A 15,335-nucleotide genomic window follows, 5' to 3' on the forward strand; every position below is an offset into this window, starting at 1 on the left:
TGGGAAGGAGTGAGGACATCGTTGAGTCTCATAGCCCCCTTGCTGGTGCAGGGGAGGATGCAGGCCTTGGCCCTGCAGCACAACAGTCGGTGCAAATCGTATCTAGTGCTCTGAGTGTACTGTTCTGAGTGCACAGTCCCCTGGATGGTTGTACTTCAGTGTTCTAATGGCACTACTCTTTAACTACAGTCCAGTGTGTAAAGGGGGAAAAGGTATTTGACAGCTTTCACCCTGTCAGTGGGAAGTTTATTACTGAAATTGCTTGTTATGTAAGAGGAGGAACAACACACTTCGTTTCACCTCACATGGAAATCTTGGTTCTTTGGGGCAAGTGTTGAGGCTTCTGGGAGGGGCAGAACACAGCACACACAGCTGAAGGCAAGGCTTGTAGCCACTACCTTCTCATCTAAGTTCATTGTGACACAGTTGCTTGTAATCTGTCACTGCTTTAAAAGAAAATGAAGTTCTGGAGTCTCCCTTTGTGTTCAAAGAGGGTCAAAAAGTGAATTTGCTTTCTTCTGCAATTCATATTTTGAACAGCATTACATTTTGAGATTCTTTTTTTCAAGCATAAGAAAACAGACTCCCTGTAAATCATTATGTATTAGAGCATCTGCATTTAAAAAATAAAACTATTTCAGGTAATAATTTATTTTCTCCCTACTACTATACTCACAAGAGTTTTTATTTGTTTTTTTTTCGGGGTTTTTTTTACTATTAGTTTAAATTTTTACATTTGGAGAAGTAGGATTTCATGCAGAGCAGACAATAAATAACAAGATTTTTGTGATTCTTCTGTTTTTAACACAATTGATCATTTAAAGTACATCTGTTACTTATTTCTTTGCTTACTAGACCAAATACTGAAGCAACAGGAAGTCCACACTGCTGTGTTGAAGGAGTTTTATTGTAGGGTGTGAAAAGTTGTCTGCCTTTCCAGTGTTTCATAATGTCCAGGAAAAAATGGGTGCATGAGTTAGGTCTTTCAAGGCTTCTGCTGCTCTTCCCTTGAAGAGTGCTACAGTTTTTGCTTCTATCTCAATTTTCAGTGTGTCCTGCCACGGCAAGGTCAGAGGCAGGTTGAAAAGCAGTAGGCACTAAGGGGGGTGATATTTCTCTGGAAGGGAGCGTCACCTTCTCCAGCAGTGCTTCCCTTCACACCATGACTGAGTGTCTTGTGCCGTCACCTCTACGATAGAGAAGGACCCTGCAACATGGGTTAGGCTCTGTCTCCTTGCCCCAAGTACTGTGAGCCTCAGAGAGATGCATGGAGGCAGCTCAGCTCACAGCAGTGCCTCTACATCTCCCCCAGTGGATTTGCTGGTCGGCTTCCCTTTAGCTGGATGGCAGCAATGTGGACTCCCAGTGCCCTACATGTTAAGACTCTTCAAAATGAGCTGGGAACTGCCCCTTTAAACCTACACAGGGAGCTAAGTGGATCACTGATCTGCCTGTGGAAGTTCTTAAGTCATCAGCAGTGCACTAGAGGCAATATTTTAATAACAGCAGGTTTGAAGTGACACTTAGGAACATTGTGTATCATGTTTTGTTTCCCAGGTGAGGATCTCTTGGCTACTGTAGATACATGAGAAGCAGAGGGATATGTGTGCACATGTACAGCTTGTGCTGCTTTTCAAGTCGAGTAAAACACTGCTGTCTGGGATAGCAGCTTTAAAAAACTGTGTGTTCTCTTTGGCTGTGCTTCTGTGCTTTTTCTATCACTTCTGGCTGCTCTCTTTCATTTAGATGTATACAGATCTAGTACTCCTGGTTATTCTGTGTATTTGAAATGTTTTGTTTTATTTAAGTGGAGCTTGAGAAGTTTTTTAGGGTTTATAAAAGAGAATAAGTGAACTTGAAAAACAGAAAAGCTGAAATCTGTGATGTAAAACATGATTGTGTGTGCAGTGAGGTTTAGAAACTGGTTTATTGTTCTGCATCCACATGATATATTCAAGAGTCTACCTCCTTGGTATCTCTTCTCCTGGTTCTCTGGAGACTGGCAACAGCTAAAGCTGAAATAAATGCAGAACATGCTGATGCTGGTAATGGTAGTATATGATGAAGGCAACTTAGAGGGGTTTTTTTTTGGTTGTTTTTTTTTTGGGGGGGGGTGTTTCATATGAAGTTGTTTTTAAGTATTTACCAGGCTTAGGGTTGGGAAGCAATCATCTCCTGACAAAGGCTGATGAGAGTTTAGTCGCTGCTTCTGGTGATTTTAGATAAGCTTTTTTGAGGTCATACAGGAGCTAAACTTCGTTAATGCCCAGATTTCTAACAGGAAAAAGAACTACTGTGGTGGCCTTGACATATGGCCCATGTGTCCCATTGCACATTCCAGATGCAGCTCTTGCCTTGTGGTGAGTAGTGTCATTAGTGTGACATCAGCACAGGGTGTACAGGAGAGAGCAGACCTGTGGACCCTTTTGTGTGATGGACTGTGCTGCTGGGGGCCAGATTGTCCTCTAATGATCTCTGCCAGCCCCAGGTGTTTGAATGTTCAGTCTCACAGAAACAGGATGACTGAAAATCCTCTTCTGTAAAAGTGCAGCGAAGAGTGAGCGTGGGAAATGTGAAGCGTTAGTGAGAGTTGATATTAACTCATAGGGTGCAAAGCATTTTTATATTTGGTAGTCTATCAAAAATGGCAGTAAACTGCCTTCTTCATGGGATTGTGAGCAAAGACAGGCTGGAGCAGGTTTCTCCACTGATCATATCTGTTTCTTCTCAGGAACAAGACAGACATATCAAGGAAGGGAGAAAGCCTTCTGTGGTTGGTTTAGAAAATTTACTGGTAAAGAGAAGACAGTCTTGCTATTATTGTTTTGATGCAGTGAGTGTGTGCTGGCACAGACTTTTCAGGATGCTGCTTTTCAAGTGTAAAATTGTTCTGTTTTGAAGCAATTTTACTCTGCCCCCCTTTTTTAGAAATGCAATGACTATGTGTAAATCCCTCACAGGATGCAGCACTCAAAAATGCTTTTGGCTCCCAAACTATAGCAGTTTGGTTCTGTGCCAGGCAGTTTCTAGTTCATAATTGGAGTGAAGATGCTTTTAGTGTTCTCATTACTCCCAGGCTGGGAGCATGCTGATCTACATCCAACCATCAGGTGGAGTAAATGTGCTTTGTTGTTTTATTGTCTTAGGAACTGAACAGAAAGAAACACTCAGCTTGACAAACTCATTTCAGTGAGAACCTGCGAAGTTTCCCATACATTGGAAAAGGGGAGAAATTGGGGTTGGGAAGAGGCGAAGCCAGGTAGAGGCTTGTAGGAAAGTGGGGAGAGAGAGGGTATCACCTTCAGCACTTGTTCTTATGCTGAGCTGGGGTATGCCCCAGCCCAGGACTTGCTACCTGGGAAAAACCCAGGAGGCACAAGGTGATGTGCAAGGATTAGAGCAAGGACCACTAAACCTGAGGAGAAGAAAAGCTTTAGGGCTGAAATGCCTGGTTATTGCCAAGCTAGAGATCTCTAGGCAGGAATACTGTCATGTTTAGGACCTCAAGGGGTATAACTGAGTGGAGTGGTCTGTATAGATGCACCAAATTCTCCTCTATTTCCTTCCTCTGATAAGTCTGATAAGTGCCTGTACTGCTGTGTCCTCATTTCTGTGTCTGTCTGTATCCAGATGTCAGGGCCCTGGGTACACTGATACATCCTATTTGCTCTGAGCAGCCTCACCTGGGACCTCCGCCCAACACCTCTGCTCATGTGCCCAGGAATCCCACTTCAGCTCAGCTCTGAGCCTTCAGTTCTGAGTGGTGTTGTGGGAGTTGCTGATCCCTCACCCCAGCCAGTGCCGTGTCTCTGCCTGCTGTCTCTGCCTGACCCCATAGATTCAGACCCTTGTCTGGACTCGACCTCAGGCCTGCCTTGTCATCATGGACCTGGCTGCCAATCTGGGCTCCTGGTTGAACCTTGCCATGATCTCTGGGCCTGCTCTGCTCACCTTGCTCAGGTGCTGTAAGAATGAGACCCTAACTGGCAAGTCCCCTACCCTGCCAGCCGGGGGATCCTCCCCTCCCTTGGGGAGCAACCGGACTTCACTGCTCCCTAACACCAGGAGCCCAGAGAAAACAAGGGGTTCAGCTTCTAGCTGAGGATGGCAGTAGGAGCAAGGGCAGTAAAGCTTGCAATATTTCTGTGTTGGCATCAAATTAATAAGCCCCAAAAGCTATTGAACATAGCTGCCCATCTCGTCTCTGCTCTTATTCATGTGGCCATGAATAAGTTCCACTGACATGTGGCCTTGCTCCTTCTGTTCACCAGGCGTGATGTCAGTGGAGTCCAGAGCTGTCATCAGGTGTCCTCTTTTTGGATTAGTTCCACATTTGTATCTTGTAAGCAACAGTTAATGTAGCATAGTAATTTCCATTGTAATCAAAGTTGAGCAGTGATGTAGGAGGTGGCCAATGGATGTGGCCTTGCAAGTGGTCTGTGATCTCTGCGCTAGAGATTTCTATTCTCTGCATTCCAAAGAACGAGCTTCAACGAAACTGCTGGCTGAGGTGAGACACAACAGAATTGTGAAAGTAAAAAACAAACTGCTTCCTCAAAACATCAAGAATTCTATCTCGTTGGGATCTCTTCATCTGGGCAGGTTACTTGACTCAAGGTCATAGGCCCATTGCTTCATGTTTAACGTTTGCTGTGCAGTAATTGTACTGGCATTAGTATTGATGACAAGAGTTTCTCTAAGACCAAGACGATGTCCTTGAAGCAGCTGGTATCTGGACAGTAGCAGATTTTTATCTCTGACTTGCATAAGAAGCTGTTTCAATGGAAGCAGCAATCCTGCAGTAAAAATCTGATCGCTCTACTTATGAAATGGGCATCTGGGATACAAGATAGGCTCTGACCTCTAGTCCTCAATTCATGAGTTTTTCTTCATGTCTTAGATAAGTGTTGGCTTTCAAAGACAATTCCATAGGCTTTGCTGTAAGTTTTTGATTGTTTCAGGTCCTTGTTAGAGTTTGTCTTCCTAAATCTCATCAGGTTGTGTGCTGATAGCCGTTCAGTTCATTGATGTCTTCTTTCTAGGTCAATTCTATCCAGATTCTCCCTGAATGCCGACCCTGATTTCTGCAGAGCTTGTCTAATAAATCTGTGCAGCTGTGATCTAAAGCTCTGATGATCAAAACCATGTATGTTTTCCTACAACTCTTGCAGTTCTGGAAGACTCTCTCATGTTTGTCTTAGCTTGTTTTCTGTTAGGATTTAACAACAAAGTAATGTACTGTACACCAGGAAGAGCAACTGGCTTTGTGTATTATGGTTGGGGTAAATTACTTTGGTCTCCCTCCAAGCAAGGAGAAATAGATTGTCTTTTTTCCTACTTGATGCAGTTTTTTTTTGAGCCAGGGGTTAAGGTTCCATAAAACTGTGTCAAGTGGCAACTATTTTATCCCCTTGTCTGGGTGAGACTAGTTGCATAAAAATACAGTGATGTTTCTCTTACAAAGGTGTAGAATTGAATTTGTAGTCCAAGGAAATACCTACTTCTGAAGCTTGAAATTCCACTAAATCTGGCATGTTCCTGTTGATAGTGGTTCATGGCCACTATTATTTCCAATGTTCTGGGGTCACTGCCTTCATAAGATTTATTTGTGTGGCTGGGAGAGAACACATGTAGGACGGATAATCCCATCAAAGTACAAGAAGAAAACAATACTTGATCCTTCCTGAAAGCATCATAGTTCCAATGGAATGCTCACCTGCCAATAAATCCTGTTCTTTTTTCTCTCGAGAGTGAGGGTGGATGTAACTTTTTGAATCACCTTTTCACCAGGAGGCCATCCCAAGCCTGCTTATCCTGTTCTTGCCAATGTATAGCTGAACACACCATTGTGGTGGTGGTCATTGGGTGGAGTTCTTGTCAGGAGAACAAACTTCTTAGACATAAACTTGGCTCCTTTTGAGGCCACCTGAGAGTGTAAAGGGTTACAGAGGATGGGAAAACCAGCTGAACTGGTATAGCACTATCTTCTTGTTGGCTTGCAGGGCTGGCGTTGTCTAGCTGGAGCACTGCCTCCACTTCCTTCCTCTGTGAGCTTTGAAGTTTCTGCACTGGGGTGGTTTCAGGCCATGAATAGCCAGATTTCAGAAGTTGTTACAGTCAGGGATATTGAGTAGCTAAAAAAAAAAAACAACAAAAAACAAACCCATAACCTTTTTTTTCCTTTTCCAATGATTTTACACCACCCCATCCCTAAATAATTTTGTGTCAAGCTTTTCACAGCAGTTCATCTACATCTCCCAGAGTGTGCTTTGAAAGGTGAAATTTCGAGTGGCAGAAGTCTGTGTTCCATTAGGACACTATATTACTTCAAAGTGTGAAATAGAGAATAGAAATAGTTACCAAAATAAAGGTGATAATGCTTGCTACTTGCTGCCAGTCATCCAGTTGGTAAATCTAGAAGGTAAAAGTGTTGTTGTGATTCATTTCACAATGAAGTTGCAGTGTGGTGTAAAAGTAGGAATGTGCTTTCAAGTGAATATGACTGCCTATAATGTAACACTATTCTTTACCTGAAAAGATTTTGCTTATTGCCTGCAAAGGAATAAAAGAGACCATTTAGCTTTTGTGATTTAATTTGTGCTACACCAGGTATTTAGGTAAGATGTGCTATTCAAAGGGAGCTCGTGTTCTATTGAGGTTATAAAAGCCTCCAGAAGAGGCTATTTTTATGTGTTATCAGGCATATAGCAAGTGTATTAAAATATCATTGCGAAATGGCTCTTCATGAAACTAATATTTGAATTAAATGTGAACCAGTCTCTCTTTCTCTTTCCTACCTTTGTGCAGTGTGCATTTGGTTAATCAGCTTTAAACAAGAAAGCAATGTAAGCCCTTGAACTGTGTTACTATTTACAATGTTTGTTTTTTCATCTGAGTGCTAACCTAAGACAGTTTTATTTCTTCAAAATCACATGTGGGTTTTTTGTGGTGTGATCTTGGACTGCTCTCCCTGTTTTAATGCTAATGGTGATAAATGCAAGCTTGCCTCGTTAATAAGGTGGTGTGACTTACTCTTTTGATATAGATATCCCTGAAGAAGAGGCCAGATACTGGACCAGAAAATTGGAACAAATAAATTCACTGGGAGATGATGAGGTAAATATCTAAATTGAAAGATTAACGTAGCCCTGAATGCCATATAACTTGCTTTTATTCTTTGTATTGGATCCCTGTGATTGTTTGCAAAGTAAGATTTAACATAGTAACGCCTGTACCAGAAATGTAGCATTTTAAAAAAACCATACACACATGTTGATGTGAACATCACTGAGTAAGAACATGGTACTTCCTTAAACCCTTTGATAGGTCTCTTTCCATAGCAAGATAACTTACAACATATTCTGCCAATGCGATGACTTCAGGAGACTTTTCTTCTGGGATCCTTCATCTGTTCTTTTCTGCTCCTTGTATGAGTCAGTTGTTTTACTGCACAGATGAAGGAAAATAAGGTGGATTTTCTTTTTGACTGAGGACAGACCAGTTTTTCGGTGGATAAAAATGTTTGGGGCAATCTCTCCTGCCTTTCTAGAGGCTTGAGAACCTCTAGGAGTCGATGAAAAAGCTCAGTCTGTGATTTGTCCTGTCAGTGATACTGCTGTGGTGCCTCCCTGCTCCCATGGGCTGTAGGAGCAGTCCGTGCCAGGTACTTCAGTGAAGCAAAGGTGCCCTCTAGTGCTTCACTGAGCTGGTACTTGCTGACAGATACCCTGAGACTTTTTTTTCCCTACTGTGCCATTCATCTGCATGCTAAGTGCATGCTTTTGTCAAATACCAGTACCAAAATAATCTCTCTGTATTTGTGACCTAATGGTCTCAAATTCATTGTGGCTGTTCTGTGTCACCAGTGAGAAAATGAGAAAATGTAAGGACACCTTTGCAGTGTCTGACTTAAGGTTCTTGTCCCATGTCTACCAGCCACCCAGAGTGGGGATGAGATCTTCATTGCATGTTCATCTAATTGGCAGTGACTTGTAGCTCAGGAACTTCCAGAGCCAGAGGCAGTATTCTTGTGTTTAACAGCATTCAGTGGATTTTTCTTTGTGGATGGCAGTTGCCTTTTCAGTGCACCCAGGTCAGTTATGTTGTAGCAAAGGAATTCAGCACCTTAATTGTGTATTGCCTGAAGAAACACCTTATTTGCTCTGGGCGAATAAACCCAATGTTGTGAAACCAGCTGGTGGCAGGTTTATTTGGACAAATTAAATGACTGATCCTCATGCATCCACTCTGTGCCACTCACCTTTACAGACCTCACCTTTTGGGCTGCAGAATCCCAGTCTGCACAGTGGTATTTATGGTGCAGGGCAGCTTTGTGCCTTTATCTTCTTTTCTGTACGTTAAGTTCAGCTATCTCTGAGACAATGAATGAACAGACTAAGGTTGCACAGCAGTATTCAATAGGCAGGTTCATTTGGAGTTCATATGGTGTCATAAAAATGCTTTCCAGCCTCTCTTCCTACAAACAATACTCAGTTTTCATGTTGGGACTGCTGATAGCCGTCAGGCTGATGCCTTAAAAAGAACAAACTGCTGCCATTTTGGGATCTCTGAGGATAATAATTCAGAACCCGTTGCTGTCCTGTGCTTCTGAAATTGCTCATCAACAGACTTCCTTTCACCACTTTGTCAACCAGTCAGTGCTGTCAGATCCGGCAGTTCTTGTTTTCACAATCCTGATTAACTCAGTGGGTTGGCAGTTTGCTGATGACAAGACTAACCACCTCTCAGGATCCCTTGTGCATTTTAAATAGCACAGATTGGAAGATAACCACAGCGGAAGTCTGCGGGTTGTCACCTTCCATGTAAAGAACTGGCCATTAATCCTTACCAAATCCAAGGAGAGACTGTCTGGTGGCCCTGTTTTGCACAGGCTGCAGCACCATCTTGCTGAGTTTGCCATTTCCTTTGTTGTCAGACCTTTTTTTCCCAGCAAAGACTGCTCTCATTATTTTGGTCAATTGTCCTAATTTTCTCGTATCTCTATGTAATACAAGATGGAATAACAAAATAAAATCACTGGCATTCCCCTTGGGAATGCTTTGATGCTGTAACAAACAGCTTTGTAAAAAGTCAAAGCTGGCTAATTGAAATACCTCTGTGTTCTCTAATTTAGTATTAAATGAGAGGAAAAATTCTTTACTTTGGATGTAAAGTGGATCACAGGAGAGTTTGCAAGTGTTGGCTGGGCAAACATTGTGTTCCTACCCTGCCAGACACACTAATTATCTAACTGCTTCCATCTCCTGCTGCAGAGTTGCTGTGAGCCCACTTGAATTTTGAGCTGTTTAAGCTCTGCTGGAGTGTCTAAATGTAAACAGGCTTATACTCAGTTCTGAGCTCCCTGTCACACCGACATCATGGTGTGGAGAATCAGGTCTTTTGGGTGTCTAATTTGAGGCCTCACAATTGATAGTAGGGGCCTGTGCTTGTAGTAAAGCAGATTTCACCCTAACAAGATGTGCACTTCGGAACATGTGATTTTAGCATGGAAAAGAAGGACACTTCTGGGACTGTGTTTATATTATGGAGAATATATTATAGATATTATCCTTATAGATATTATGCTTTGATACTACCAGGGATATTTTCTCTTATGTGTGGCATGCTGTATTCTGAAAGCTGTTTCATAAAATTACCATTTGCTTTTTTATCCATCTGTGTTTTTCCCTATTTTTTTTCCTCCCTTAGTACTCCTTTCAGGAGGAAGTCCAGAAGAAACCATTGCCCAGTGCTGCCTCCCAGTGTTGTAAGTTAGACTTTTTTCTTCTCAATATTTTTTCCTCTTACAGTGTACTTAATTTCCTTCTGTGCTTAGTTATCAAGTGATGGTACATCAGAACAATATTTTCTTGCTAGAAATACTTAAATCTCTGTGCAACCAGCAACTTTTGTCAGTTATGAAAAGCTGTGTTCCTCAAAATGCTGGTCTAAAGCTTCTGATGCAAGGAAGCAAAATTGAGTCTAACCTGCTGGAGTCCTTATGTGCAAAAGGAACAGCAAATGTGTTCAAAGTCACCTGGATTGTTAGACCCTTGTAATATTGATGCCTGTAAGAAAATGCTGAGTTTTTTTCATGTGACTAAGTCAGGCTCTTTAAACGTGTTATCTTTAAACATCCTGTGTTAAATATTATTTTTATTACTGTTTAATGAAATTTGAAGAGGCAGAAAGTAGATGGAGACAAGTACTGGTGGTAGCCTTTTAACATGCACCAGAGGTTTGTGTACTTGATGTCTAATTTCTTTAATATTACTTTTCAATGCTGTGTTGATGGATGGAAAAAATGCTTTTACTAATTTCTGCTTATCTCGTCTTGCATTTTTTTATGCTTCTGAAAACGTGGATGGAAAAATAACCTAGGAAATACTGTATCTGATGGTCTGCAAAATTAGATTTCTGAAACACTGCTTTTAACGTACAATAGATGAAAGCTCAGTGATGTCTCTTGTGAATGTCTTATCTACTTTTGGCAACAACATTAATAAAATTCAAGTCTCATAATTTAGACAAATCTTTTATCCTCTACTTCAAATCCTGTAAGACTTGGATATTACACGTTGCAGGCTGTTTATCCATTAGGCTGATTATAGGATCTCCTCAAAACTGATAACATTAGGAAATGCTAATTACTGTTTACTTTTTTGAGTAGAATTAATTACTCTGTATAGTATTGTAATGTTGTCTGAAAAGAATCTTCAACAAAATGTGGATATTAACCAATTGCTTAGAAAATCCAAATGTGCTGTGTAGCTGGAAAATGTACAAAGCTCCATATGAGAGTATTTCATCAATGCTTTCACTCCAGGTAACACTGAATGTGTCCTCCCTTTCTGAAAAAAAAAAGTGTATGTAAAGAATAAAGCACTTTTTTTGTTTGTTTTTGTTTTTTTTGTTGGTGATCTGTTTTGGGTGGGTTTCTTTGTGTTTTGTTTCGCTTTTTACATAGTCAAAAGGTTACAATTGATTTGTTAAGCCTACAAATAAGAAGCATTTTGGGAGAAACAGATATTTTATTAAATCATATTAGCATAGTGAGCAGAACTCCTGATGCCAAAAGGTCAAAGAAAAGCTACCTGATGTGAAATGTCGAAGAAATTAACATATTTGCTGAAATTGCTTTCCTGGCTCTGTGCCCTGGACTTTGCTTCTGTTTGGGAGAGGCTGGTTTCATTGGCTCTTCTAATTATTGCGATGTATGGGTAAATTAGAAGGAATGCTTCTGTGTAGAAAAAATAGCTGCACCTGTTCCCACAGCAGGGTGCTTTTACATCTACCTGTAGCCCGTTTCTCCCCTGGAGAACCAAATGGGCTCTCACAGGCAGACACAGTGAGGAGCAGCACTGCAGCTGCCCTTTTTGTGCTGCCTGTTAACAGCGTGCACCTTCCTTGAAAGTGACCTTTTACAATAATTAATTGAAGGCCCCTGCTTTGAACAGTAATGTCACACAAGAATTAGTGTAATCATTCATGGGATTAAAACATCATTAGAATGGATGTTAAACATTTCATAGCAGTATGTGGTTAATGTATTTAAGAATTTTCAATAAAGCTCATGGCACTGCATGTACTTTTGCTTATTTACTGCCTGCAAGTATCTGGCATCTATGAATATCTGTTTACATGGAAAAATGTAAATTAGACATTTAATATAGAGGTACTCTTGAAAAATGAACTCTCCCTGCATCAACCTGTGCATTAGAACCATCAGTTTTCCTGACTGTAGCACAGTCCTTGGGTACTCAAGAGTTTAACCCAGAAGGTACATTGATTGTATCTTGTTGAAAGCTGACCTGACCTTTGCATGTGACAGAGGAGCTTAACCCCTTTCACGCAGGAGCCTAAAATGTGCCCAGTACGTAGTGTTCTTACTTACCTTGTGGGTTAATAATTGATAGCTATATTTTTAGATGTAATAAAAACATCCTCAAGAACACTTGCAAGACTCATCCAATTTTCCATCATGATGTGCCAGATGAGATATGGTCACTGCTGGGAGCAGGACACAATCAGCTGGACATCAGACAAAGGGTTTAAAAGGAGAAAGAGAAATGCTCAGTGTAAATAGTTTTTGCCCCAGGAGAATGTCTTCCCAATCCTAAAAAATACAAAACTGATAAAGAAACCACACCTGATGCAGTATAGAACAGAAGTGCCGCAAAACACTTCATATAGGTTGCATTTAAAAAAATGGTGCATAACTGCACATGCCACTGGTGTCCTGCTTAGCCCTCTTGCAGGTCTCAGAAGAACGTTTTGACATCCTTGTTCTAGCTAGAGAAAACCTACTCCAGCAGGAAAGATCAGGTTCATTAAATGGAGAAATACATGTTCTCCTTATATGTTAAATTAGATTACACTTATGCCCTCTTCTGCTTCTGTACTTTGCAGACATGTCTGTTCCCTTTCCCCAACAACCTTCTTGTGGTTGTTTCCCTCCTCCTGCATGGATGCAACTTGTTCTGTTGTCCCCCCACGAGTACAGAGGGAGAGATGGATGGAGCAGGATGTGGGAGAAGAGAGGTGGGCCCAGTCTGAAAGCCATCGTCTGATCTGTGAGGGTGGGGGTTTGTCTCTGGTTGTGTATGGGCTGCTGCCTTGGCATGGTACCATGGGAAATCTCAGCCCAGACTAGAAGCTCCAGTTTTTCCAGAGATTATTGGGCTTTCAGGTCCACTTTCACAGTCTCAAATGCTGTTTTGTTCTTAGAAGAGTCTGACCCATACTTTCTGAGATAATGCGGTATTTATGCTTCCTACCTATTCTTAAATGAAGCAGGTGGTTCTTCTAAGCCCTGCTGATTTTGGCACTCCTGTCTCTTCCTTTATCATACTTAACTGTTTCATTTTTACCTTCCAACTGCTGTGCTTCCCTGTATATTTCTCCTGCCCCAGAAAGATTGAATGCTTCCAAGTGATTTAACTTTCAGTGATTCCGAACCATAAGCAAAGCGCTATAGTGCCCATGGATCCAGTTTTGTTTGCCTTTATGTTAAAGGCAGTCATAATTCTTAATTTTCTGATAAGTCATTGTTGAATAACTGAAGCATCCCCATATTAGCTTTTACAAGCAGCCTGATATTAAATGTAAATTAAAAAGAAACCCAAGGTTTTATTGTCTGAAATTCACTTTAAATGAAGCAGATTGAAGAAGCGTTATTTGATTATTTTGGCATTGAGTCAATAAGCTTTAAGTTATTTATTGTGGGGAGTTACAGATATGTTTTCCTTGTATGCTCAAAATCATTTCTGGCAACCTAAAAGTCCATTATAATCCATAAGTGAGTCACACTGAGAGTGTTTTAAATGCAACTCTGACTTGGATCAGTCACAGTCCAAAGTGAGATGAGAAAGATATTCTGCATCTTTGCAAAAAAGGTTTGGCAGACGTGATTAATATCAGCTACTGTAAATACTGTCCTACACCATTTGTCAGGGAGTTTACAAATCTGGAAGAGAGCAGGTTTGTTCAGATTCTCAGGAACGATAACCTAAGTGCCACTGAATCAACCAGTTCTGTCTGTCTTCTTATCATTGACTGATAATCTTTGTGAGAACGCTTTATTGTCGCTTTTCTTCCTTCATATATGTTTTTCTTCCATTTCCTTTAGTGCTTTGCTCTGTAAAATCCCTGGTTACCAGGGCTGTGGTGGGTGGTGGTTTTTTGTTTTCCTTTTTCTTTTTTTTTTTTTTTTTTTTTAAAAAAGGGGGGGGTAGTTTTGTTTTGTTTATTTTTTTTTATTGTACGTTTTGCTATTCTTCTTTTTTATCAGCAGAAGGCGAATTTGTTGCTTGGCTCTGGACTGTGTGTTGATACCAGCAACAAAAGGAGAAAAAACTTCTGATACACTGTTATACCACCAAAAGAAACAAAGCTAGCCTGTGCTTGGTCTGCCATAAGATGAGAGAGAAAGGAGGAAGATTACATCTCTAAATGCTCTCTGGAATGTGTGTGTGTGCACATGCATGCAGGAAAAAAAATGCTGCAGTTTTGTTTTAGATACACGAGCAGCTTTTTATCCACTTAAAATCTGGCAAAATGTTTTATACACATCATAGGAATGGATGGCATTTTTTGCCAGATCAGTTTGTTGTGGTGACCCTTCTCTCCCACTAATACTCGAAGAAATCTATTTCTGCACAATATATAAGGCAAAATTCTTTTAATACCTACATATTCACTACTATTTCAAAGGTACAACAAAGGCTGACTTTGAGAGGTTTCGTTCCTGACGCCCTCTAGTTTTCTTTTTAGGACCTCAAATTCCACTGGTGCCTCAGGAAGGCTTGTACATTCCTCTGAATAGAAGGACTCTAATGCTGAGATGATGTTTTTTTCCCTGGTGCTGATGAGGGGTTTTGTCTGGTAAAAAGCCCAAAGATTACCCTCCCAAGCCCTGACTCTCCAGGAAGCCCTGATACCATCCACCGTGATGTATGGATGGGATGATACTGTGGATATTGGCATCTTTCTGCTGACATTAATGTGCCACTGGGTTGGGGGCATCCCACCCTGCTGCTGGATTAACTGACTCTTTGTCAGCAAATGTGCCGAAATGACATCCTATTGAAAAAAAATTTGTTTTCTTCTTCAGTAATGATACGTTAAAAAAAGTGATCTGCTATACCGGTGTCTCAAGGCCAGGCAGAATCAAAACACTTTTAAACAGGCCACAGCTTGACCCTTTTGATTGTTCATAGAGATGTATGATGTGTGTTAGTGGAGGGTCAGGCAGCACAGTTGTCTGAGATTGCTGGGAGGTGACACAGCTGCACAGCTCTCCTTGCTGTAGAGGTGTGTGCTATACATCTAGATTCTTGCCTTTTTTTTTTGATGGTTACCAGCCTGATTCTGCACCTAAACAACAGAGGTCAGCAGACACCCATGGCATCTCTAGACCAGGCCAGTTTGGGAAGGGTGAAGAGGAAGTCAATGATTGTTTTACCCTTCTCAAGGGTAGGTGACAGTAAAGATCGTGCTGCAGTCATTGAAAAGCTGTGCTCCAGTAAGAGTAGAACTTCTGCCACAGTGCAGTTACAACAGTCCTTGAAAAATGTTTAGTATAATTCAAAACAATACACGAGTGGCTATTTTTTTTTCTTTTTAATTTAAGCTGGGTCGAGGAAAAACTGCTTTAGCCTGTGCAAGGGAAATCGTTGTATGAGCTGTTTTGTGGTCATTTGGTGATGGGCTGGGAAAGCGAGTTCCTGGGCTTCTCTGCTTCTGGGTGATTGGCAGCTCCTGTTCCTCCTTGTTTGGGATGAATCCCCCCTGGGAGACTTGTTTTCTTGGCGTTATGGTGCTCACTGTCAAGGCTG

General features: G+C 41.2%; 1 protein-coding gene across 1 annotated transcript in view; it reads left to right on the forward strand.

The window, feature by feature from the left end:
- The window catches only part of LOC113988510 (protein unc-13 homolog B-like), a gene marked incomplete at its 3' end in the record, with an annotated part of 121,171 nt that overhangs the window by 34,759 nt on the left and 71,077 nt on the right, over positions 1-15,335 (forward strand). Inside the window, exons 6-7 of the mRNA XM_039384254.1 lie at positions 7,046-7,116; positions 9,709-9,766. Coding sequence (XP_039240188.1) covers positions 7,046-7,116; positions 9,709-9,766 — 129 coding nt within the window. The remainder of the gene's footprint in view (positions 1-7,045; positions 7,117-9,708; positions 9,767-15,335) is intronic.

This window comes from Pipra filicauda, unplaced genomic scaffold, assembly GCF_003945595.2.
Source record: "Pipra filicauda isolate LSUMZ 115617 unplaced genomic scaffold, ASM394559v2 scaffold343_size770392_pilon, whole genome shotgun sequence".
Classification (NCBI taxonomy): Eukaryota; Metazoa; Chordata; class Aves; order Passeriformes; family Pipridae; genus Pipra; species Pipra filicauda.